This window comes from Triplophysa dalaica, chromosome 4 (genome assembly GCF_015846415.1).
Source record: "Triplophysa dalaica isolate WHDGS20190420 chromosome 4, ASM1584641v1, whole genome shotgun sequence".
NCBI classification, from domain to species: domain Eukaryota; kingdom Metazoa; phylum Chordata; class Actinopteri; order Cypriniformes; family Nemacheilidae; genus Triplophysa; species Triplophysa dalaica.
This window is the reverse complement of record NC_079545.1, coordinates 394428-420000: the sequence shown is the minus strand read 5'-3', so window position 1 is coordinate 420000 and position 25573 is coordinate 394428. Positions and strand designations below refer to the sequence as shown.

Sequence of the window (25573 nt, the reverse complement as noted above, 5' to 3'; positions counted from 1 at the left end):
TTTGATTTAATGCTCAGATCAAAAATAGGAAATGAAATAAAGGGGACACGACAGATTTTGATTTTGAGATTTAATTTGTTCGATTTGGGTAAACCGGAAGTTATCTTCGTGTGTATGTGTTGCACTTGGAAGTTTGCCGCATTTGCAAAAAGTTAAAAGAAGCCTGAAAATCCTCAATCTTGCAGTGATTGACTAAGTAATTGTTTTTGTAATTTCGTATCGACACCATGGCCGTACTGGAATCATATGCTGATTTAATTAAAGACTTATTTGAAACTGTCAAGACACATAAAGAGATGTCAACTACGCTGCAGAAGATGGGTATCCAGCGAAGTTCTGCTACAAAATGCTACAATAAAAATATCTGCTTTTTGGCTAGATGTTAGTCATGAATACTGGGTATAACTCCAATGTAGAACGTCTAACGCACCCTCAAAGAACTCGAGATATGGCACCCCAAATTGTCCAATAACCCAAAAATGCTACAGTAAAACTGTTTTCTTGCATGACGGTAGACATCAAGACAAGGTGTAACCTAGCTGTGGAACTTTTAACGCACCATCAAAGACATACTTGTACAAAAACACAGTTCTGTGTCAAAGTTTACTTAAATATATATACATGTAACTACATAGCAGTAATATAATGTGTGTATAATGCACTGGCTAAGACCAACAAGAGTATAATAAATTGTATAAGAACAATGGATCAGTAAAAAATTAGAATAAGCTTTATTTTCAAATTGTGCACACAAAGACAAGCAACGTGTTGTGGTTTCAGGAGCTCAGAATGAAAAAATACAGTATAGACAAACAAAGGAAATAGAAAAAATAAATATATAGAATAAAAACAGTTAATTATATATATGCAAAGTATAACAAAACGGTGTATACTATGTTTTGTTTACAAATATCCACGTAAATTACTCATGCATAAACCGTACTGCATGTTCTGCACCAGAATATTGCACTTTCAAACATGTAGGTACTTTTGGATTCGATTAATATTCATGGTGGACATAGGCTGCCTAAAAAAACTGTTCGATCAAAGTAATATAGAGAATGTTAAGGGGAGTGGGTGATGGAGGTTCCACGTGAAGTTCACGGTCATCTCAAGGGGCATTCAGCAGGTCATGACTTAGACAGCGAGCAGCAGCCCATCCTCTGTGCACTCTCTCTCACACACGCACGCAGGCAGGCACAGACACACGCCAACAGACACACACACACGCGCGCGCACACAGAAACACACACACAAAAAAGTTTTTATTTTAAAAACGTAAAAGAAGGGAAACGCGAGATGGTCCCTAAGAAGCTAAGCGTGAATAAGAAACTGCGAATAAGAAGCTGGATTCAGCCTCGTCTCATTTCAGAACATCGCTGGATCAGCGTAGTTGACATCTCTTTATGTGTCTTGACAGTTTCAAATAAGTCTTTAATTAAATCAGCATATGATTCCAGTGCGGCCCATGGTGTCGATACGAAATTATTAAAAAAAATACTGAGTCAATCACTGCAAGATTGAGGTTTTTCAGGCTTCTTTTACCTTTTTGCCAATGCGGCAAACTTCCAAGTGCAACACACACACACACGAAGATAACTTCCGGTTTACCCAAATCGAACAAATTAAATCTCAAAATCTGTCGTGTCCCCTTTATTTCATATCCTATTTTTGATCTGAGCATTAAATCAAAAGTACGAAAAATGACCCGTTATTTGTTTTTTGGTATCACATTTATAAACGAATAACGAAATAACAAACCGTTTTTTAATTTTCCGATTTTGGAATCTCAATTGAATATGAAAAGAACGAATGATACACGGATTATTTTAATATCATCAATTTGCATTAGCATTACTAACTGAGGAAAACACATGAGCTGCGTCTGAATGTAATTTGTCAATTTTCTACCTTAAATATATAAAAATGTTATGTTCTGTCACAGTGCCTCTGATTAACATCTTCAATATTTAGATATATTTTTGCCCTCTCAGAATCCAGAGCTTTAAACGGTTGTCTCTCATCCAGATATTGTCATATTCTAACAACTCATACATCAATAGAAATTGTATTTATGCAGCTTTCATATTATGTAAAAAAATCTACATTTCTAAAAAATGACCAATAAGACTAGTTTTGTTGTCCAGGGTCACATATAGCCAATTCTTAACAGTCCACTATATGAGGAAGAAGGTAATGAAAATGAGTGAATGATGTCAGACACTGACGTGATATATCCTTCACCTGACAGCACTGTCGGGGACACTTATCATAACATTTATCTTACACCTGTGTGGCTTCATGGATTACTAAGTAAAATGGTCAAGTTCATTTTCACATTATATTAATTTTTAATGAAGAGAACAAAACAACTGTTTGCCATAGGGATGCACTGATATAAAAGATGGTGGTCTAGTGGGTTAAACCACTGAACTGGTAAATCAAAGGTTGCTGGTTCGATCCCAGCAGCCACCACCAGTGTGTCCTTGAGCAAGACACTTTACTCCATGTTGCTCCAGGGGGATTGTCCCTGTAATAAGTGCACTGTAAGTCGCTTTGGATAAAAGCGTCTGCCAAATGACTAAATGTAAATGTAAAATGTGATATGTAAACTTTGGTCAATAAACGAGGATTCTTTAATATTTTAAGCCCATAACCGATATATATTGCCTGATATACAGTACCTAGATATTAATTTCCTAAGACTGAAACAAAAGGCAAAAAGTGGACATCTGCTTTTATATGAAAACATTGACTGCAGAAAACAAGGTCACAATTGGTTCTCTTTTTCCCTCTGAAAATCCTGCACCAAGCCTACATTACACTAGTTAACCATTCTTTAACCTTCAAACGATTCTGGTATATTTTTATTTAATAAGCGAATTATAGATGTTCTTCCAGAGCAGGCCGGAAAAAAGGTTCTTAATGACCACGAGTCTAACAGGTCTCAAGACAGAAAGCATTCAGACAGCAGTCTGATTCAAACAGTATGCTTTTGTTTCTATTATTGACACATTCATAAATACTGTATCTGCATCAAAAATGTTTTGCTAACAGCAGTAAGTGAATGATCACAACAGAGAGACAGTAATGTACAGGATTGTAACTGTGAGCAGCGTGCAGCTGAAGAAGTTTAACCAGAGGAAATTATTTATGATTTATAGGCTATAATATATCGGCCTAAATTTTATTATCGATACCGATATGGCGGACCATTAATCATGTGTCCCTAGTTTGCCCTAGTCTGTTTACTATAATATTTATTATAAAATAAAACACTGTTATATATAACATATATCATTTAATCTGTTTATTCTCAAGTGTAAAAACGTGCATTGGTGGCATTAACGCTCACTCTCCTTCAGCTGATTCTAATCAGACAGTTGATTTGTGTTGTACCATGAAAATATGACTACATGAGGATGTATGCTCAAAATCAGAATGCATTGTGGGTAAAACGTAGTGAACAAATGTGTGTATGAGTTGTTTATTCAGGATTGGGACAACACTACAAAATGGCCTGATAGAGTGCACTATATAGGAGACATGGGTAGAATTCAGACACAGCTATGATGAAATGTTTTATATCAAATGAACTGAAGTGATTTGATCAAGGACTTTGATTTGGTCATGAACTAAAGATCATAACATGACAGCCATTTATTGACTAGTTGAGGACATATTGTGAGATGATAGAAGTCTGACGTGTGTCTGGAGGTCATGAGGGGTCAATCATTGGAGTGATATGAATCACGTGTCTGGTGTGTTTCAGCTCTACGTGTCTTCAGAGAGTCGATTCAACACTCTGGCTGAGTTGGTTCATCATCATTCCACCGTGTCAGACGGTCTCATCACAACACTACATTATCCAGCGCCCAAACGCAACAAACCCACCGTCTACGGCGTCTCGCCCAACTATGATAAATGGGAGATGGAGCGCACAGATATCACGATGAAACACAAGCTGGGCGGAGGGCAGTATGGAGAGGTGTATGAGGGCGTCTGGAAGAAATATAACCTGACCGTGGCTGTAAAAACACTAAAGGTCAGTGACCTTCCACACATCGTCTGCTGTTATTTGACCTTATACCATGGTCTGTTTGAATACTGGATTCTGATTGGCTGGAAGGTGTGCATTAAAACGCTTTAACGCACGGGTGGCTCCAGTCAGTTTGATAACATTTGACATTAACCGACATCTTCATGTATTTGATCTATAATGACACAGTAGACATCAATAAAAGCCTTAACTTGGCAAATGACCACGGTATAAGCGGAATAATCCACAGCTAGCCGTGAGATAAAGGATTTTAATGCACTCTGCTTGGCGTCGCGTGATTCTTGGCTTCCATGTCATGCATTTAAACCCTTTAACGCACGGCGAGCTGTGGATTATCGCTGATTTATTACTGTTTATCAGAGATTGATCAGAAAGTGTTTTTCTGAGGATGAGTATGAGAGTAGTTTATTTCTCCTCCTCTTGTGCAGGAAGACACGATGGAAGTGGAGGAGTTTTTAAAGGAAGCTGCAGTCATGAAAGAAATCAAACATCCAAACCTGGTGCAGCTGTTGGGTGAGTTTCACTGCTGATGTTACATGTGACCTGTTATTCATTCCTGTACAATGACCGGCTCCTGCATATCACAAAACCAACTCATCACACAGTTCAGACGCTCTTTCTGTCATATCTTGCACATTTGATTTCAACCTCTGTTTGCAGCACACAGGTATAGTTTTCATTTGTATTGTCTGGCAAACCTTCCATGTTTGTGTGTCATAACAGGCGTGTGCACACGGGAACCTCCCTTTTACATAATCACAGAGTTCATGACTCATGGGAATCTGTTGGATTATCTGCGTGAGTGTAACCGTCAGGAGGTGAACGCTGTGGTGCTCCTCTACATGGCCACACAGATCTCCTCTGCTATGGAGTATCTGGAGGTGAAAAACTTCATCCACAGGTCAGCACACACACAACATTCTCTCTTTATAATCATGTGATGTGCAAATGTTCTTAAGTGAATTTATCGCTTGATGTTTAGTCACGCTGCATATGGCACTTTTCAAGTGGGTCACATTTATTTCTACATTACATTTAAAAACAGAACTGCTTCATCCACTCCCAGTCATCCACAGTCGAACAATAACAAAGAACATCCATAATCATACACACCACTTATAGACACTTCACAAGATGTGAACACTGGCCCAGAAGCACTTCTGATTTCATATTTTTTTTATCTTGCATACATAATTCGATCCTAAAGTGTTCTGTTAATTGTATTCTGGTCTTTCATTTGTGCGGTGTTAAACACAGATACAGGAAGTTCTTCTGGACCAGCATTAATTAGGTCCCCCAGAAATGGTCTATAAGATCTCACCTCGTTAAAGCCACCCAAAACATGCATCATTAAAGTAATCCAAATTGTCCAAATGTCTTCTGTAGTGAAACCGGACAAGAGCACAACTGATGTAGGATTTTTTTTTAAAAGAACTCTATACATAAGATCTCATTGTCATGTGCAGTGCTATCCTCGTCCTCAGAATGAAATACAGCAGTGTTTGATTATCTCTCATTTGGTCAAGCTGTCATTCTGTGGCTCGCCAATGGACCAATATGCTTGTTGATCACTCTGAATTTGAGTAATAGTGAAAGCGATCTGTCTTTAATCAAATACCAATAATAACTCGTATGTGTTTGTAACTGAGTGGAAAGTTACATTGAAGCACCCTGTGCACTTTAATGACGTATTTATACAATCAGCATATCTTCAATAACAGTTTGGTTCTTGTTTCAGGGATCTAGCTGCTCGTAACTGCTTAGTTGGGGAAAATCACTTGGTTAAAGTGGCAGATTTTGGACTGAGTCGTCTGATTATAGGAGACACCTACGAAGCTCGTGCAGGAGCCAAGTTTCCTATCAAATGGACGGCACCAGAGAGTCTGGCCTATAACATATTCTCTATTAAGTCAGATGTGTGGGGTAAGAAAAGATCAGTGAAATAAACCTGTTACACGGCACAAAATAAAGTCAAAGCTGAACCAACCTGTCACAAACTTACATTCTTGCTCAAACTCTTCAGCTTTTGGAGTTCTGCTTTGGGAGATTGCCACCTATGGGATGTCTCCATATCCTGGAATTGACTTGTCTCAAGTGTACGAGCTACTGCAGAGAGATTACCGTATGGACAGACCTGAGGGATGCCCGGAGAAAGTCTATGAGCTCATGAGGGCCTGTAAGCAGCCTTTTCAGATCGTACAAGAAACTGATGGCTATTTAAGACTCTTTCAAGAAAACTGTAAACCACACGTGCCTGAAACATACAATCTGTGCACTTTAAAACCGTAGTAATGCAGCTACAGGTTCTCTGTGAGTTTTGAACTAAGTTTGGTTGATTTCTTTTAAGGTTGGAGGTGGACCCCTGCAGAGCGGCCATCTTTTGCTGAAACCCACCAGGCATTTGAGACCATGTTTCAAGAATCCAGTATCTCTGATGGTATGTCTGTGTAGAGAGCTTCTTTTATAAGTGAGATCTTTTTCACGCCTCATTTGAACTGTTCATTGGCTTGCAGAGGTGGAGAAAGAGTTGGGTAAAAAAGGAAAGAAGCTGACACTGAGTCCAATACAGCAGGCACCAGAACTTCCCACTAAGACCAGGACACTACGAAGACACATGGACAGTAAGGATGGAGACTGTCCCGGTAAGTTCTGCTCTCTCTCTCTCGCTTTCAATGTTCAGTATGTGTATGGAGTCAAGCGGAGTGATTGTGTTGATTTGTTTGCTTTCCAGATGCACCAGAGGCTGAGGTGGTCGGACCGCCGATGCTCCCAAAGCCTCTTCTTGATAGCAACCTGAATGAAGATGACCGCATCCTAGCGAAAGACAAAGACCGGTTCAGAATGAATCCCTTCAGCTATATCAAGAAAAAGAAGAGAACTGCCCCCGCTCCCCCCAAACGCAGCAGTTCCTTTGGTAAAATGGATGGACATCTTGATCGTAGAGGATTGCCACTTGACTGCAGAGATGATTGTAATAACGGGGCTTCCACCAATGATGCGTTTCACAGCCTCGACTCTTCAAAACTGATCAGTTCTAATAGTTCGGCAGGTGTCGGCGTCACTAACGGAGCTCCGCTGTATCCCGGTCAACTCTATCCCTCTCACTCACGGAAAAAAGGCACGCCTACGACATCAGGGGGTGGTGGAAAACTCGCGACCACTCCACCAACAGAAGAGGACCCCATCTCAAACTCCAAGCGCTTCTTAAGGTCCTCCTCAACGTCTAGCATGCCTCGGGGTTCGGACTGGAAGTCAGTCACTCTGCCGCGTGACATACAGTCCTCTCACTTCGACTCGGGCACCTTCGGAGGAAAGCCTGCTCTGCCCCGTAAAAAAACAGATTGCGGCCAGCGCGGCGGTACCCTCACGCCGCCACCACGCCTTCCCAAAAAAAGCGAGGATGTGTCAGACGAGGTTTTCAAGGATACGGAATCAAGTCCTGGATCAAGTCCTTCGACCCTGACCCCTAAACTAGGCCGTCGACTGCAGACAGACAGCTCCAAAACCAGTGCTTTGCAGGCTGAGCTGCTCAAATCCGGTGTGATTTCATCACTGGGAGTGACTGGAGATGAATGCAGATCCCGTAGACACAAACACTCTACTGACGTCCCTGTACAGAGAGAGAAAGGAAAGTTTGTCAAACCCAAACCTGCTCCTCCTCCACCTCCCGCTTCTAGTGCCAAACCTGGAAAGACTTCAAGGAGTCTCACTCTTGATGTCGCTTCAGATACCAAAGTCAAAGGCTTGTCTGAACCAAGTCCTCCGAGTCCAGGACCCACAGAACAAGCCAAGGAATGTGCCAAAAAACTGCCCAAAAACACCTCAAAAGTGCAGCCTCCAAAGACCTCGTCCACATCTTCAACCAGTCAGCTGATGGCCATGGGAGCGGGTTTGGCTGTGGGTGATCCAGGATCAAACTTCATCCCTCTCATGACCACTCGTCGCTCGCTGAGAAAAACCCGTCAGCCGTCCGAGAGACTTTCCAACTCTGCCATCACGCGCGACATGGTCCTGGAGAGCACGGAACTTCTGCGAGCCGCAATCGGCAGAATTTCAGAGCAGACCGGCAGCCACAGCGCAGTTTTGGAGGCCGGCAAGAACCTTTCCAAGTACTGTGCGAGTTATGTGGAGTCCATCCAACAGATGTGGAACAAGTTTGCTTTCCGTGAAGCTATCAATAAGTTAGAGAGCAACCTGCGAGAGCTGCAGATCTGTCCCGCTGCCACTGGGGGAGCCAATGCACCACAAGACTTTTCAAAGCTGCTTTCCTCCGTCAAAGAGATCAGTGACGTTGTTCAGAGGTAGCGGAGAGAAACCCAAGACCTTCAATAGATGGAACGCGACGTACACTTTGAGAAAATAAGTCCAATCCACCTTCACCTTTCTCTTGCCAAACAGAAGAACATTTCAAACACTCACGTGCACAGAATCAGAAGAAGCTCCTTTTGCCAGGATCGAGTCTCCGTTACTTCATTTTGACGAGTTAATTCCATTTCTTGGCTCTTCTCTGTTTTCATAAAGAAGTATTTGTTAAACAACATTATATCAGCAATGTAGACAAACCTCATGTGCCTCACGTCTTCAAGACTCATCATTTTGTACAGATCAAAAGATCTATTTTTGATGACATACTGTACGTTCATGGTCGTAGTATTGACAAATAGTATTGTTTGGTTTATTTCATGCAGTTGTTGGAGAAATGGGCTTGTTGTGTGATGTGAACACTCCCTGTGATGTGAGGAACTATCGTTTCTTTTTGAAACAAGTATTTGTACGCGTGCAACACTGTGCCATGAGTGCCATTTCACTGATGTCCTCATAACGTCACCAAATCAACACACAGAGGCCTTGAGGGACCTTCAGATTAGATGAAACACTATTCTCAGGAGAACGGCTCTGAACCCAAGAAGCAGTGGATGGAAATGTTTGTCTATTTCTCACACCACTGAAAGAACGACTCAAGTGCCTGATGGACGGATGTGTTCAGTATTAGTTTGTTTTTCAACACTTTGCCCTCTGACTGCCACGTCTGACACACAAGCTGCCTTTTATTCAGTCCTCCCTTATAAATCATGCCACTACTCTTTTACTTGTATTCAAGCGTCACTCTTTTGTAAACTAATCGCTCATCTTTGTAAATACACATCACTTGTTTTTCTCTTTCACTTCATCTGTCTGTAACCGTGATGCAATTTTTGTTGCATAAAATACAAAGCAGTTTTGCTACTTGGAGGCTCAGAGTTTGTGTTTGTGCCCTGCGCTGTTAGAAAGTTCTGCTATGATGCGTTGAAAGTCAGGTCTTGTCAATTCCCTCTGGTTTCCTTTTTAAACTTGTTCAAACTCAACACTTTTGTTATTTCTGTTGCAGTTTTATTGTCATTCAAATCAAAATGTCAACATTTTAAAATCATATACACACAAGAACAGATTTCAAATGTTAGCAACGGCTCTTTAACTTTACATGTCGGCTACGTCTTTTTTTTTTTCATGTGAGCTGTGAGAAGAGTTCATTCAGACAGTTTGTACCACCTGTCCTCCAATCAAAACCCACGACTGATGAAGAGTTCATTTACATTTTACACCGTAAGAGTGAGCAGCATCATCATCAGAGTTGTGGAGCTTTATATACAGCAGATGTCACATCAAACACACACGCTGTTATTATACAAGCTGACATCACAGCAGACGGACTGCTGGAAAAAAAATCATTAAGTCTGAACAACAGTGATCATAATAACATTAATCATAAGGCAATACAAATAATAATCAGTGTTAAGGACAGACAGACACATGTTGACGGGTGAACCAGTCGAGATAATACTGTATTTCACCCACTAATCGAAGGAAGAAATGGCTTTGCGTACAGAAAAATTGTGAAGTGTTGTGAATTCAAAGAAATTCATGGTATGACAATTATGGATAAATCTGTGATTTTACAGTTATGAGAATTATGGGAGAGGGGAATGTATTAAGAAAATTGTCACAATGCAAAATATCATTTCTATTTTCCTTGTTTTCTAGGCTTTAGAGTGACTTTAGACGCTCTTCATGAGATTCACACACAGACGCTTATAAAACACATCTTTCCATAAAGTGTCTTTCATTCACAAACATGAGAAAAGCAACATAACTGACACGCTTCAGCGTTGATGATGGATTATTCTGCGTTTGTCACAGAGGATCCCACGTGAGGGTCAGTCAGTTCTGAAGTGCCATCTGACGCACGATCTTGATAAAACTATGAAAGTGTAACTCTAGAGGAATGAACGTGACAATGTTATCGAGTTATAAAATCACTCTAAATAACCTGACAGGTTATCAGCTGACTCATGAGCAACAGTTAGTGCTTGATGGGAAAAAAACAGTCACACTGATGGGGAGAGCAGAAAGTGAAGACAGAAAGAAATGAAGCCCCGGCCTGGCATTCCTCCCCCCGCCCGTGTGTTCACGTGTGGTGATGATGATGTAGACAGGAGGAATGTGTGTGGCATTAACAGCTGCATCCTTCTCTCTGCGGCTGAGGTTCACTGGTGAGACGACCACCCTGTGGCGCTGACGGTTTGTGCTGGACGCCCGACTCGGCTGCGTTCAGATCCAAACTGCCGTCCTGAATGTTCTGGTAGACCTTCTTGGCTGCTTCCAGGAAAGCGTCCTCTACATTCTCACCTCTGTTATGTGCCACAAAACACACAATGAACATATTTAGTCATTCTGCCTTGAACCAGAATGTAAATCCACACAGAAAGATTGACTCACGTTTTAGCGCTGGCCTCCAGGAACAGAAGACCTGAAAGAATGAGCAGATCGTCAGTGTTCAGAAGCGCTCGTGATGAACATCGCATGATGACGGTTTGTGTTGTGAACTCACCGTTCTCTTCAGCAAACTGTTTGGCTTCTTCATACGTCACATCTCGCTGGGCTTCAAGATCTGCTTTATTTCCTATCAGTATAATAACCTGCAGGTGCACACACACACGTCCACTCTTGTGTCAACTTTAAACCTTTCAATCCCCTGACCCCTCATCTCCCACCCTGACCTCCAGCAGACAGCTGACCATCACACATCTGCTCTGATAATCCACAAATCGTGAATGATTCACACAGTTCAAGCGCAGCGTGTGGGAAAACTTCAAACATAGAAACACATCAGTCACTCATCAGTTCACACGTGACAAAATATCATGAGAACCAATGAGATTTTCAATGAATATAGTGCTTGTGTGTAGGGCTTTGATTTAAAGGGGTCATATGGTGTGAACGCGTGTTGTTCTGTGTGTTTGGTGTGTTATAAGTTGCCCATGCATGTATCAGACTCGTCATATTGCAGAAATGACCGTGTGGGAAGAAAAGATGTATTCTATCTAAAACTGACGAAAGCTCACCCAGACCTGCTGAAACACCTGGTGTAACCACACCCCCATAAATCTACATCAGTTGGTGGTCTGACGTGATTAAGACCGCACAAATGTATACGCAAGTAAGGTGGTGTACCTGTCAGTACAATTGAAGAGGAACCTGATGGTTTTTTTTCTCTTGGACTTTAAAGCTGCTGTACACATGTGTAGAGAGAAGAATATTGTGAGTAAATGGCGTGTGATGGTTTGTACTCACAGTATTTGGGTTGGTGAGGTTTCGGGCGTCTGTGAGCCAGCTGCTCAGATGATTGTACGTGCTTCTCCTGAAACAAACACACGGGTCAACACACACACATCAGTCCAGTTTCACCTGTGAGCTCACGTGTGTATCAGCACGTGTACCTGGTGATGTCATAAACCATCAGCGCTCCCGCCGCTCCTCTGTAGTAGCTGCGTGTGACGGCTCTGAATCGCTCCTGTCCAGCCGTGTCCCAGATCTGCAGTTTGATCTTCTGACCGCTCACCTCGATTATTCTGGTGCCGAACTCCACGCCGATGGTGTGCGGACAGTCTGCCATGACTGAGGGAGACAGACGGAGCGTCAGGGCGTTCTGACAGGATGTGTGTCACAGCAGAACTTTCCCTCCTCTATCAGAGGTGAATGACTGGCGCTCCTGTGTCTGTTTTTCATTGAAAGACTGAATGAGGACGAGATCTCAGCCCGTCACCTCTTACACAGGGGAGAGTTTTCAGTGTGACACACACCTGAGCACAATCACGTTGTTTTCAAGGGGTTAGGCTTTTAGTTACTGTAAAACACATCTGTACAAACACACACACAAAATGGGCCTCATTTATCAATCTAACGTAGAAATGAGTGCAGATACATGCGCAGAAATCATCTTACGACAGGGTTCGCTTGTGATTAATCAAACATTCATATGCCGCCAATCTCATCGTACAAATGGTTGTTCCTTGATACATGTGCCGGCTGAGATCCATCATAATTTACAAATCACGCCCCAATACATTCAGGGTGTAGACGCCTCACCCCTAGTTTTTGTGACATGGAGAAGCATAATCCAGCCAAAGAGAGGAACTTTTACGATTAAGATATGTCAACTTTAACCTTTAAAAGTGAAACCAGAAGAAGTGAAAACAGTTTGTAAAGAGCTCACTGATACTTATTGGATATTTATGTTTTGTAAAAATGACCGCAAATAATTTATTCTTATTGTTTCACTAGTATTTTTACACTGAAAGTATTGTTGTTGCTTTAAATTATAATTGGATTTTTACATGCATTTAAATTCAAACAAAATGAATCTGACTTCAGTCTTAAAGAACTGTGTTTGAGGTGTACGAAAGGAACGTTTGTGAAAAATTATTCCCTAATGATAATTTTTGCAGCGCAATTATTAAAATAGGTAAGAGTTTTTTATACAGAGGAGAGAACGGGATCTTATGTTGTTAATCTTGAATTTCATGCTGCTTAAATCACGCATACGCTGTTTTATGTTTACTTCATTTTTTTTCTCTTTCAGATCTACCGGAGGCTAGAACCAAAACAGCGGTCTTCTTCCCCACAAACCGGCCTGGAGCCGGAGACTTTTAAGTGTGCATTTTAATCGTTGTAAATTATTTAAGAATCAGCCTTAAAATTTCATTAAAGTTTTTAACACAAAAGCACCCGTTGACCTTGTCATTTCAAGCATTTAAATAATCATGTAATTAGGCTAAATGACAAAACTGAATCTATCTTTCTATTTGTCATTATTCCTTATCAGTTATCAAAAGGGTTAAAGGGTTCTTAAAACTGTCATACACAAGCTGAGACCTGTCGTGAAATTTGATCGTAGCAACAGCTCACGTCCATTTTGATTTTTATGTGGAACCGACCATACGCCCACAATTGTTTCATAAATGAAAAATTTTTATACACCTATATAGCACAATATTTTTGATGATTTGATAAAAACTTGTTGTATGTGTGACGTGTGAATGCACTGTTCAATACTTACATTTCTTCTCTGTGAACTGATGAAGTAAACATGATTTTCCTACACCCATGTCCCCTGTGAGAGAGAGAGAGAGAGAGAGAGAGAGAGAGGGAGGAGAAGAGAGAGAGAGAGAGAGGGAGGGAGAGAGAGAGAGAGAGAGAGAGAGAGAGAGAGAGAGAGAGAGAGAGAGAGAGAGAGAGAGAGAAGAGAGAGAGCGGGAGGGAGAGAGAGAGAGAGAGAGAGAGAGAAAGAGAGAGAGAGAGAGAGAGAGAGAGAGAGAGAGAGGGAGAGAGGGGGAGAGAGGGAGAGAGAGAGGGGGAGAGAGAGGGAGAGAGAGAGAGAGAGAGAGAGAGAGAGAGAGAGAGAGAGAGGGATGTTTGACACTGTGGTGATGTTGAAAAGAGAGAGAGGACGAGTGACCATCACTGACTGTGAACTCACCGATGATGATGTATTTAAAGATGTATGAGTAGTTGTAAGGTGCCGTTGCCATCGCTGCTCTGAAACACACACACACACACGTTTATTTATTATCAAATCCACAAAAAACATGACCTGAATGTGTTCAATGATGTTCAGTGACAGTGAAGTGATGAAAATAACACATTCTTCTCAAATGAAGAGACAGGAAACACGTGACCATCCCGCTGATCACATGACCTCACTCATCCGAGATCACACACACACACACACACAGTGAATGAAAGTGCTTCTGTTTATGACTCTTATTAAAGAACAATGTTCGTGTAATAATGATCAGAGATCAACAAAAAACAACACAACAGCTGCACGTGATAAAATCAACACACAGCTGCAGAGAAACTCAACTGCCACACAAGAGTTACAACAGGAGAACATCACAACTGTTACTACTGAAACACACACTGACAGACTGACGTCACACACTGCAGGACTGACACTGATATTATAATATAGATCATCGTCGTCGTGACTACACAAACATGACTTCACGTGATATAATCACATAAAACGATGTGAGTGTGATATCACAACAGACACACACATCTTGTGTTCTATTGAGATTTGTGCTGCTATCAGATGACTAGCATTAAGCTAACGGCCGGTTACCGGGAGATGACTGACGTTCCCGCGGACCTGGCGCGCGCTCTGTCGCGTGCCGCGGGTCAGGCATTGTGCACGCGGTGTGTGTGTAAGTCCGTCGTGAATCTTCTCACCTGTGATCTGTTTGATGTCAGTCAGATGATGATGATGATCCGGATTCTGCTCAAGATGGCGGCGCACAAAATAAGACTGACGCGCGTCAGAGTCTCACCGCACGGCGGCGCTCGTGACACAGCTAACTGTACCCCCGAAAAAACGTCACAAGACGCGTGGGTCACGAGAGACAGCCATCCCGTGATCTGTGCGGAACCGGTAGCACGCGCACGTGGTTCTGCTCTGAAAGTTGGTTTCATGCGCGTTTGACCTCCCGAAGCCCTGCGCAGACCGATCGTCGTCACAGCACCGCGAGATCAGATATCTCTGGACTGTTTTTCAAATCACTCTCGCGGTACTTTGACGTCATGTTTGACCGTTGTTCTGCGCATCTCCGCAGCCGCTCCTGTCAAACGCTGATCGTCTGATAAAGTGTACAGTCAAAGCGAATTAAAAGATTCGAGACTTTTGTGTCATTAATAAATTTAAATCTAGATTAAATACACATCTTTTCAGCCAAGCTTTCACTAATGCACAGTTAATGAACAGCAGTTACGCTAATTATTCTCTTTCGGCCTCCGCCTCAAATGCTCATCCCGAGGTCAGGAGAGATTCCGGCGGGTCCAGATGAACGTCACACATCATCCGTAATTAGAGATAACACCAGATACAGCTGAACATCCCGAGATATCCTCCAGCGAGAGCCTCGGACTGACTGACCATCTCAGACAATTCCATCACCACCCAATAGAAATACGACCATCTGACCAGCCCAGCTCCGGAAGTCCATCCCGCAGAGACGGACTACTTAATTAGTATTTACATTTACATTTAGTCATTTAGCAGACGCTTTTATCCAAAGCGAATTACAAAGAGTTTAGGAGCAATAAGTGATAGTTCATACAGGAGCCATAATACATTAGGTGCCAATACAAAGTTACTGGTTTCAACAAAAGCTAGACCACTACCTGTTGAGAGAAAGGGTTAGTGTATTTTTCTTTCATTTGTTTGTCAAGTATTCACAGAAGAGATGGGTTTTAAGTAGTTTTTTAAATGTTGTGAGAGATGTGGTTGAACTGACTGAGTTAGGAAGAATGTTCCACCAGGAAGGAGTTGTGAATGAGAAAGAGCGGAGAGCGATTTACTGCCCTTATGGGAAGGCAATACAAGACACCACTGGTTTGCTGAACGCAGGGATCTTGATGGGGTGTAGGAGTGCAGGAGAGTGTGGAAGTAAGCCGGTGCAGATCCAGTGATAGTCCTGTAGGCAAGCATTAGTGACTTGAATCTGATACGGGCTGCAACCGGTAGCCAGTGAAGAGAGATGAAAAGGGGAGTCACGTGAGCCCTTTTGGGCTGTTGGAAGACGAGGTGTGCTGCTGCGTTCTGAACCAGCTGAAGTGGTTTGATAGCCTTTGCAGGAAGACCAGCAAGGAGAGCATTGCAGTAGTCCAACCTTGAGATTACCAGGGCCTGGACAAGGAGTTGTGCCGCATGCTCCGTGAGATATGGTCTGATCTTTCTAATGTTGAATAAGGCATATCGGCATGACCGTGTTGTCTTTGCAATGTGATCATTGAAGGACAGCAGTTCATCAAATATGACTCCGAGGTTCCTGGCTGTTTTGGAATGGGTGATTGTGGTATTGCCAAGATGGATGTTGAGATCGTGTTGCACCGTAGGTTGTGCCGGAAACACAAGTAATTCTGTCTTGGGAGGGTTCAGCTGGAGGTGATGGTCTTTCATCCAAGCACAGATGTCCTCGAGGCAGGCTGTAATGCCAGCTGCTACAGTGGTATCGTCTGGGTTAAACGAGATGTAGATCTGTGTGTCGTCGGCATAACAGTGATATGAGAAGCCATGTGCCTGTATGATGGGTCCCAGTGATGTCGTGTAGATGGAAAAAAGCAGCGGTCCAAGCACCGACCCCTGAGGGACCCCAGTGATCATGTGGTGAGCCGTGGACAGCGAGCCCCTCCATGACACCCTGAAGGATCTGTCGGAGAGGTAGGATTTGAACCAGCGGAGGGTAGAGCCTGTGATTCCTAGTGATGACAGGGTTGCTAGCAGTTTCTGGTGATTGACAGTGTCTAACGCTGCAGATAGGTCTAGCAGAATCAGGACTATTTGATGCTAAACTTACATCACATGACAGCAGTTTGAAGTTATAGCTGCATTCAGTGGCCCTGATTTAAACTCGCTAGGTGGGTGTTTGTGGGGGGGGGGGGGGGGGGGTCTTTGTGGGGCTGTGTGGGTCTGGTCTGGTCTGGTTTTGTGGTCGATGCGGACAGCAGAGTATTTTTCTCCATTAATCAATCATTGGAGTTTGGGTTCATCGCCACAGCAGGGCAGTGTTGGCTTGCTCACCGGGAGACTGCATTTATTTATTTATTAGATATTATTTAGTAAAATGATCTTGCTTGTTCTTAAAAACAATGCACTGTGCTGTATTTAACCTTTCTGTGTTTTTCTGTTTTTCTTATTTGCTCCTGTAAATCTGCTTTGAAACAATGCACATTGTGAAGAGCGCTATATAAATAAACTTGAATTGAATCTGTCTTTGAATACAGTCTGCATGTTTATACGTTTTTTCGTTTACAATGTGAAGTGTTCTGATCCCGATCACTTCAGAAAACACTCAATAAAGCAGTAAAAGCGGACAATTTTAGACTGTGAAATTTATAACAGATGAATAAAACTACAGTCATGAGTTTTTTTCTTACATGTGTAACCGGAACGCTCCGCACCGCTCTTAGCGGACCTCGAACCGGTCGGTCCGGAATGGGAGTCGGGCGCTCTAGCGAGGAGGCTAAAGACCGCAGACACGTCCTTGAGGTCGAGGAGTGAGGTTTACAAACTAGCCTGCCTCCGTTACACATGAATTAAATTAGATATCATTACGTTTGAGTTGGGATGCAATACAAACCAAGTCCACCAGATGGCGCTGTATCGTACGTTCACTTCACTTGGCGTGTTTAATGAGGAATACATCAGACAGGGTGAGATGTTTCTGACTGCTGTTTTAAAGACAGCTACTCGTTTTCCTCTTTTGATTTCATCACATATATTTACATGGTGATGGATGTGTGATCTAGCCAAAATGTAAAAGTGTCCACCGCTGTTTTATATTATCATTGTCTGCTGCTCGAGACGTGTAATATTTACAGGTGCCGATAGTGATTATTTCACATCACTTCTCTTCATATGTTTTTATTTATATGTTTTACAATTTTTATATGTACATTATAAAGGAAATACTACATTAATTATACTACTGCTTATTTATTAGCCTTAACCTGTGAATTTAGTGAAATGATCCTGAATTCACCAGTCAGTTCTACAATAAAATAAATGTTCAGTACAAACAATAATCTGATGAAGCCAACAGTTAAAAACATTGTTCAAACTGTCACATGTGATCACAGGTTTTATGAAAATCATGTGTATAATAGTTTTTGCTCCCTGTCCACAGGCTTGCTAAAGTAAATAAAAAATCAAAGTAATGAAATTGAATGCATACTTTCGGAAACAGTCTTTTTTAGTTAAAAACATTTGAACACACATTTCTCAAACATAAAGATAGAAATTCAAAAAATTCCCACACCTGTCACATATAGGCCTACCAGACCGTGTGAATCCCTCGTTCTTATATCATGTCTCACATATACAGTAAAGTTCACACATGTAGAGTCTGTGTGTGTGTGTTTGAGTCATAAACACAAGATCCAGAAGATGAAGCCGAGCGGCAGAATGATGATGTTCGTCCTCCAGAGAGCGGCGCTGTTACACAGATCAGAATCACAGCAGTGGATACGAACCCCGGGCAGCTCGTGCTGCTGACAGTGACGTGACGTCGCACAGCCGCTGGTGAGGACGATCCCCAGAGCCGCTGCACACACACAGAGAGAGAGAGAGAGAGAGAGAGAGAGAACATCATTCACTGAACCTGTCACACAATTCTGATCTTCACTGAATCTCGTCACAGCGTCAGAACGGTCTGTCTCTCTGTGTCTCTCTCTCTCTCTCTCTCTCTCTCTCTGTTCTCTCTCTGTCTCTCTCTCTCTCTCTCTCTCTCTCTCTCTCTCTCTCTCTCTCTGTTCTCTCTCTGTCTGTCTGTCTCTCTCTCTCTCTCTCTCTCTCTCTCTGTCTGTCTCTCTCTCTCTCTCTCTCTCTCTCTCTCTCACTCTCTCTGTCTGTCTGTCTCTCTCTGTCTGTCTGTCTGTCTGTCTGTCTGTCTGTCTCTCTCTCTCTGTCTGTCTGTCTCTCTCTCACTCTCTCTCTCTCTCTGTCTGTCTCTCTCTCTCTCTCTCTCTCTCTCTCTCTCAAGATTCAAGATTCAAGATTCAAAGGAGCTTTATTGGCATGATAAAAGAAAATTTACATTGCCAAAGCACAAGATTAAATATAAACATGCAGAAATACAGATTAAGATCAAAAATAAGATAGAATAAAATTAAAAGTCTATAAGTAAAAATCTATATATATATATACATCTCAATATAAACAGAAAAACAGTTTTAATTAAAGTTCTCAATAAGGGTGATAGTGTCAGTTTGTGTGTGTTGTCTGTCAGTGTTGTGTTGTGTTGTGCTGCTTGTTCTTTGGTCGTGGCAGGACTTGACATATCTTGCAGCAGGTTTGAGCTTCTTGACTTTTCTCCCAGTATGTATGAGATCTTGTCCTTTTGTTGAAACTGGTCAAAGTCTTTGTGTAAGTTTGTAAACTGGGGGAAGAATGTTTCTCTGATGTGTGTGTAGTTGGGACAGGAGAGGAGAAAGTGCAGCTCTGTTTCCACTTGATTGTGTGTGCAGTGTGGACACAGTCGCTCTTCTCTCGGTGTCCATGTGTGTCTGTGTCTGCCCGTCTCTACAGTGAGCTGGTGATCACTGAGTCTGTACATGCTCAACACTTTTCTTAGTTTAGGGTCTGATACGCTTGTGAGCTATTCTGACACTTTATATTCTCTCTTTAGTGACAGATAGCATTCCACTTTACTTTGCTGAGCTGTTGCTTCTGTCCAGTGTTGGAGATATTTCTCTTTTTGTCTTTTCATCATTTGGTTTAGTCTGGCTGGGGTTTGGGGTTGACTTGGGCATGTTTGGGGTTGTAGAGTTAGTTGTGAGATCAGTTGGATGAAGGGGTTTCTCTCTGGGCTCAGCTCTTGATGACTTAAGGCTTTGTGATGGAGTGTGTCTGTGTCGCTGTTCTTAAGGTGTGTGTAGAATTTTAAAGCTCTTTTTTGTATTTTAATGATTAGAGGATACAGTCCTAATTCTGCTCTGCAGCGTTGTTTGGAGTTTTTCTCTGTACCCGTAGAATGTTTTTACACATTTCTGTTTGCAGAATCTCTATTGGGTGTTTGTCCCATCTGCTGAACTCTTGGTTGGCGAGAGGACCCCAAACCTCACTTCCATACAGCGCGATTGGTTCTATAATTGATTGTATTATTTTCAACCAGATTACGGTTGGGATGTCAATTTTGATATTCTTTTTGATGGCGTAAAAGGCTCTTCGTGCCTTGTCTCTCAGGTCGTTCACAGCCTTGTTTAAGTTTCCGGTGTTACTAATGTTTATACCAAGATATGTGTAGTTCTTGGTGTGTTCTAGGAGCACGTTGTTTAGTTTGAAACGGTGATGTTGATTTTGGCTACTGGGCTTTTTTTGGAATATCATGACTCGAGTCTTCTTAAGGTTAACCGATAGGGCCCATGTTTGGCAGAAAGTGTGCAGGGTGTCCAGATGTTGCTGTAGACCTCTTTTGTGGGTGACAGCAGCACCAGATCGTCTGCAAACAGGAGACATTTCACTTCGGTGTCTTGTAAGGTCGGGCCGGGTGCTGGTGACTGTTCTAGAGCTCCAGCTAATTCATTGATGTAAATGTTAAATAGTGTAGGACTTAGACTACAGCCCTGTCTCACTCCACGACTCTGGGAGAGAAAGTCTGTGTGCTTGTTGCCAATTTTAACTGCAACTGTGTTATTGGTGTACATTGATTTGATGATGTCGTAGGTTTTTCCTCCGATGCCGCATTGAATCAACTGAAGAAAAAGTCCCTCATGCCAGATTGAGTCAAAAGCTTTTTTGAAGTCGACAAAGCATGAGTAGAGCTTTCTTTTATTTTGGTTCGTTTCTTTGTCAATTAAGGTACGAAGAGTGTATATATGATCGGATGTGCGGTATTTGGGTTGGAAAACCAATTTGGCATTTTCTCAGGATGTTTTGGTTGTTTAGATATTGGAGAAGTCTGCTGTTAAGAATGCTACAGAGGAGTTTACCTAGGTTACTGTTTACACATATTCCGCGGTAATTATTAGGGTCGAATTTGTCTCCACTTTTATGGATTGGAGTTATGAGACCTTGGTTCCAGACTGTGGGAAATATACCTGTACTAAAGATGATATTAAACAGTTTGAGGATGGCGAGTGTAAGTTTTTGGTCTGCGTGTTTAATCATCTCGTTTAGGATACCGTCGATACCACTTGCTTTTTGGGATTTAAGTTTTGGTATATTTTGTTCTAGCTCAGCGAGTGTAATTGGATAGTCTAAAGGGTTTTGGTAATCTTTAATTGTTGACTCCAGAGTGCATAGTTTGTTGTGTAGGTTAGTTTGTTCATGGTTCTTGTTTATTTTACTAAAGAGGTTTGAGAAGTGCTTTATCCATACGTCTCCGTTCTGAATGGGAAGATCTTCATGGTGGGGTTTGTTAAGTGTGTTCCAATGTTCCCAGAAGCGATTTGTTTCTAGAGATTGTTCAATTGCTTTTAACTGGTTTTGTGTATCTTGTTTCTTTTTCTTCCTTAGTGTTTCCTTATATTGTTTAACTTTTTCATGGAAGAGTTGGCGAGTGTTTACATTGTCAGCATCTCTGTGTTTCTGATTTGATAGAATCATAAACACAGATATTTGATAGAATCTCTCTCTCTCTCTCTGTCTGTCTGTCTCTGTCTGTCTCTCTCTCTCTCTCTCTCTCTCTCTCTCTCTCTCTCTCTCTCACTCTCTCTGTCTGTCTGTCTCTCTCTGTCTGTCTGTCTGTCTGTCTGTCTGTCTGTCTGTCTCTCTCTCTCTCTCTCTCTCTCTCTCTCTCTCTCTCTCTCTCTGTCTGTCTGTCTCTCTCTCACTCTCTCTCTCTCTCTGTCTGTCTCTCTCTCTCTCTCTCTCTCTCTCTCTCTCTCTGTCTGTCTGTCTGTCTGTCTCTCTCTCTCTGTGTGTCTGTCTCTCTCTCTCTCTCTCTCTCTCTGTGTGTGTCTGTCTCTCTCTCTCTCTCTCTCTCTCTCTCTGTCTGTCTGTCTGTCTGTCTGTCTCTCTCTCTCTCTGTGTGTCTGTCTCTCTCTCTCTCTCTCTCTCTCTCTCTGTCTGTCTGTCTCTCTCTCTCTGTGTGTCTGTCTCTCAAGATTCAAGATTCAAGATTCAAAGGAGCTTTATTGGCATGATAAAAGAAAATTTACATTGCCAAAGCACAAGATTAAATATAAACATGCAGAAATACAGATTAAGATAAAAAATAAAATAGAATAAAATTAAAAGTCTATAAGTAAAAATCTATATATATATACATCTCAATATAAACAGAAAAAGAGTTTTAATTAAAGTTCTCAATGAGGCTGATAGTGTCAGTTTGTGTGTGTTGTCCTGTCAGTGTTGTGTTGTGTTGTGCTGGTTGTTCTTTGGTCGTGGCAGGACTTGACATATCTTGCAGCAGGTTTGAGCTTCTTGACTTTTCTCCCAGTATGTATGAGATCTTGTCCTTTTGTTGAAACTGGTCAAAGTCTTTGTGTAAGTTTGTAAACTGGGGGAAGAATGTTTCTCTGATGTGTGTGTAGTTGGGACAGGAGAGGAGAAAGTGCAGCTCTGTTTCCACTTGATTGTGTGTGCAGTGTGGACACAGTCGCTCTTCTCTCGGTGTCCATGTGTGTCTGTGTCTGCCCGTCTCTACAGTGAGCTGGTGATCACTGAGTCTGTACATGCTCAACACTTTTCTTAGTTTAGGGTCTGATACGCTTGTGAGCTATTCTGACACTTTATATTCTCTCTTTAGTGACAGATAGCATTCTCTCTCTCTCTCTCTCTCTCTCTCTCTCTCTCTCTCTCTCTCTGTCTGTCTGTCTGTCTGTCTCTCTCTCTCTCTGTGTGTCTGTCTCTCTCTCTCTCTCTCTCTCTCTCTCTCTCTCTCTCTCTCTCTCTCTGTCTGTCTGTCTGTCTGTCTCTCTCTCTCTGTGTGTCTCTCTGTGTGTCTCTCTCTCTCTCTCTCTCTCTCTCTCTCTCTGTCTGTCTGTGAGGGTCCAGGAGGAGAACTATAATCATATTACGCAAGGATTCAGTCAAACTGCTCCTGTAGCTCAGATTAAAGCATGCACAGGTCCTGCTCAAACTGAAAGAATCCTTCCTGCCGTCTCACACAATCTTATTCAACACTCGTCCGTCATCAGCAGTTTCACCTCTTGATTTCTCCTGAGCCGGTAGAAAGAAGTTCCACATCAGCTGTTTCTACACACATCCAAACCATCAAATGTTCTGGAGATTGACACCTTGTTTCACGTGTGAACGTCAGCACCTTCATTATCCACTCCGCCGCTTTTCTGCTCTCACATCATCTGCCTCATTCTGTCCCCTGTGTGTGCGTGTGTGTGTGTGAGAGTGTGTGTGCGTGTGTGTGAGTGTGTGTGAGTCATACACTTATAAGTGCGGTCAGAATGTCTTCAGAAGATTAAAGACTTATAATCTTTACATATGTGGGTCAGTATCATCTTTATGAAAGCTGTGAGCCTGAAGACAACACATTCATGATCAGAAACACAAGAGATGGTGTGTGATGTGCAGGTGTGTAGTGTGGAGAATGAGGTAAACTGTGACTCACTGCTTTCAGTCTTGATGCAGAAGCGATGCTTGAAGCCCTTATGTGAGAGAGTACACGTGATGACCTCTGGACTGCCACAGCCCACGTCCACATACTTCTGTCCATGAAACACGTTACAGCCATAACACTGCAGACACGACACTGACCCCCCCCCAAAAAAACAACAACAAACACAACAAACAACGCAATCATAAACATCAATGACAGCGACACTGATCCAAAAACAACATGTTTAACACAATAAGAAATCATTTCAAGAGCAGAACAAAACAACCAATCTAGTCTGTATGTTATTTACACTTTGATTGTTTCTCATTCTTTGATTCTGTTTTCTGGTGGGTTACTTTGACTACATGCAGTAAGATCATCCTAGTTCTGTTGACACCTCTTTACATCATTAACTGCATCTTGATTATTTCTGCATTTCTTCAGCTTCATAGTCAATATGAAAACATTCTGTGAGGAAACTGTCTGTCAAGAAAAGATTTTCATTGTTTTACGTCTGAACAGAGTAAAAGGTTCCTCCATAACAATCATAACATAACCCTGCCCCCAAAATCACACGCATGCTTCTCTCACAACCGCTTATTTATTTCTGTCACATTCCACTGGATTTGTTTGATGAATCAGTGTGGACACATGTTCTAAATGAAGAAGATGATCATCCTGAGCTAAAGATCTCACCATCCCTCAGTGTATAAACATAAACATCAGACCAGTAATCTCACATCATAAAATCACCTCAATTCAGATCAACACGTGAGCGATTCAGAATCTGAACAGTTTACATCAAGCTCATTTTACCTTCTTCTTATATTGGATTTTTACAACACATTTGACTCATTTCTGTCTTTGTTTTCTGTTGTATTTGCTGTTGTAAAATCATAGAAGTTCTTTCTCTGTTGTCATGGTGATATTGTACATTACAGCATCACTCATTTTATATATTCTGTACTTTACACTTCTTCACAGACCTTCAGCTGCTGTCTGCTGTTCTCCTCACGACTTCTCTTTCATATTCATTTGTACACATATGGCTATTATTTGCACACTTGTTTAAATACTAACTGCATTTCATTTGCTCTGTACTTCTGCACAACGACACTACTGTTGAATTTAATGTATATGAAATGTTTTTATGTGATGAATAAAACTAATATATGACAGAAATAACGACATGGCAGAAACTTTTTAAAACTTGTTTTTATGAAACAATAAAGATTGAATCACAACTGTAGTGTTAATGAATGATATTAATGAGGTTGAGAGTTTGACTGAACTCACCCTGTGTGAAAACCAACAGTGATGTCAAAATCAATCCAAACGTGTAGAACAGCAGAGATTGTGAAGTCATGAGAGCTGTGGACGTCCTGAGAGATGAGAATGAGAGTCAGGGCCAGCAGATGTGAGTGATGCCTCTCTCTCTCTCTCTCTCTCTCTCTCTCTCTCTCCACAAACCAAACAAAGTGATGACTAATCACGTGTGTGTGTGTGTGTGTGTGCATCATTCTTCTGTCTTCCTTTGAGACATTCATCAAGAATTAAAGAGTAAATCTGTTCTTTCAGTCTGTAATGCGGGTGGATAAGCCTCGCTCTCCTCCAGCTCAACACGACATATGGTCTCTCTCTCTCTCTCTTATTCTGAGTGATATTTGTCCTCAATTTATGTCATATTTCAGCAGCAGGGCTTTAGTTTCTCTAAACGGGTGATTGACACCGGGATCTGAGATCACTGTTATTTCACTGCCACAATTTATTAGAAGATTAGAATCAGCTGAAGAGAGAGAGGGTCAATGTCCTTGATGTCTTTGCTGTGATCTGGGCTTTAACATGATTCATATTGCTTGAATTCCATGAAATCAGTTTGCATTAAACTCCAGTCTATACATTGAAGTTGAATATACTGTAATGTGGTATATGCGTAATAGATGATCACTCAAATCACTGAGATCGATTGATTCCTGACCTGATCCTGAAGGTGAATTCTGAACAGATGGTTTGTTTGATAAAGAGCAGAAATGTGACATGACGGCTGCTGATTTCATGGAAGAGATTGTAAACGCGTGAACACAGGTTCAGAGCATCTGACAGAGGAAATCTACTGCACATCTCTCATCACTGTGGGATT

The 25573-nt window shown here is 41.9% G+C and overlaps 2 protein-coding genes across 8 annotated transcripts in view; one reads left to right on the top strand and one right to left on the bottom strand.

Annotated features, from left to right (window-relative positions):
• abl1 (c-abl oncogene 1, non-receptor tyrosine kinase) overlaps positions 1 to 9286 on the top strand; it is an 18415-nt gene extending 9129 nt beyond the window's left edge. For all 7 annotated transcript variants that reach the window (XM_056747271.1, XM_056747270.1, XM_056747272.1 and 4 more), the window contains 8 exons: positions 3773 to 4045; positions 4489 to 4573; positions 4784 to 4961; positions 5799 to 5983; positions 6084 to 6236; positions 6408 to 6497; positions 6574 to 6702; positions 6792 to 9286. In XM_056747271.1, the coding sequence (XP_056603249.1) occupies positions 3773 to 4045; positions 4489 to 4573; positions 4784 to 4961; positions 5799 to 5983; positions 6084 to 6236; positions 6408 to 6497; positions 6574 to 6702; positions 6792 to 8365 (2667 nt within the window). In that variant the 3' untranslated portion in view covers positions 8366 to 9286. The remainder of the gene's footprint in view (positions 1 to 3772; positions 4046 to 4488; positions 4574 to 4783; positions 4962 to 5798; positions 5984 to 6083; positions 6237 to 6407; positions 6498 to 6573; positions 6703 to 6791) is intronic.
• A 119-nt stretch (positions 9287 to 9405) lies between these two features.
• Positions 9406 to 14864, bottom strand: rab14l (RAB14, member RAS oncogene family, like). Its single transcript, XM_056747278.1, has 8 exons — positions 14612 to 14864; positions 13857 to 13915; positions 13437 to 13490; positions 11818 to 11995; positions 11672 to 11738; positions 10929 to 11016; positions 10817 to 10847; positions 9406 to 10728 (listed from the first exon to the last, which is right to left on the bottom strand). Exons 2-8 carry the CDS (start codon positions 13906 to 13908, stop codon positions 10551 to 10553), a joined length of 648 nt encoding a protein of 215 aa, XP_056603256.1. The 5' UTR covers positions 13909 to 13915; positions 14612 to 14864; the 3' UTR covers positions 9406 to 10550.
• Positions 14865 to 25573: the final 10709 nt, after the last annotated feature.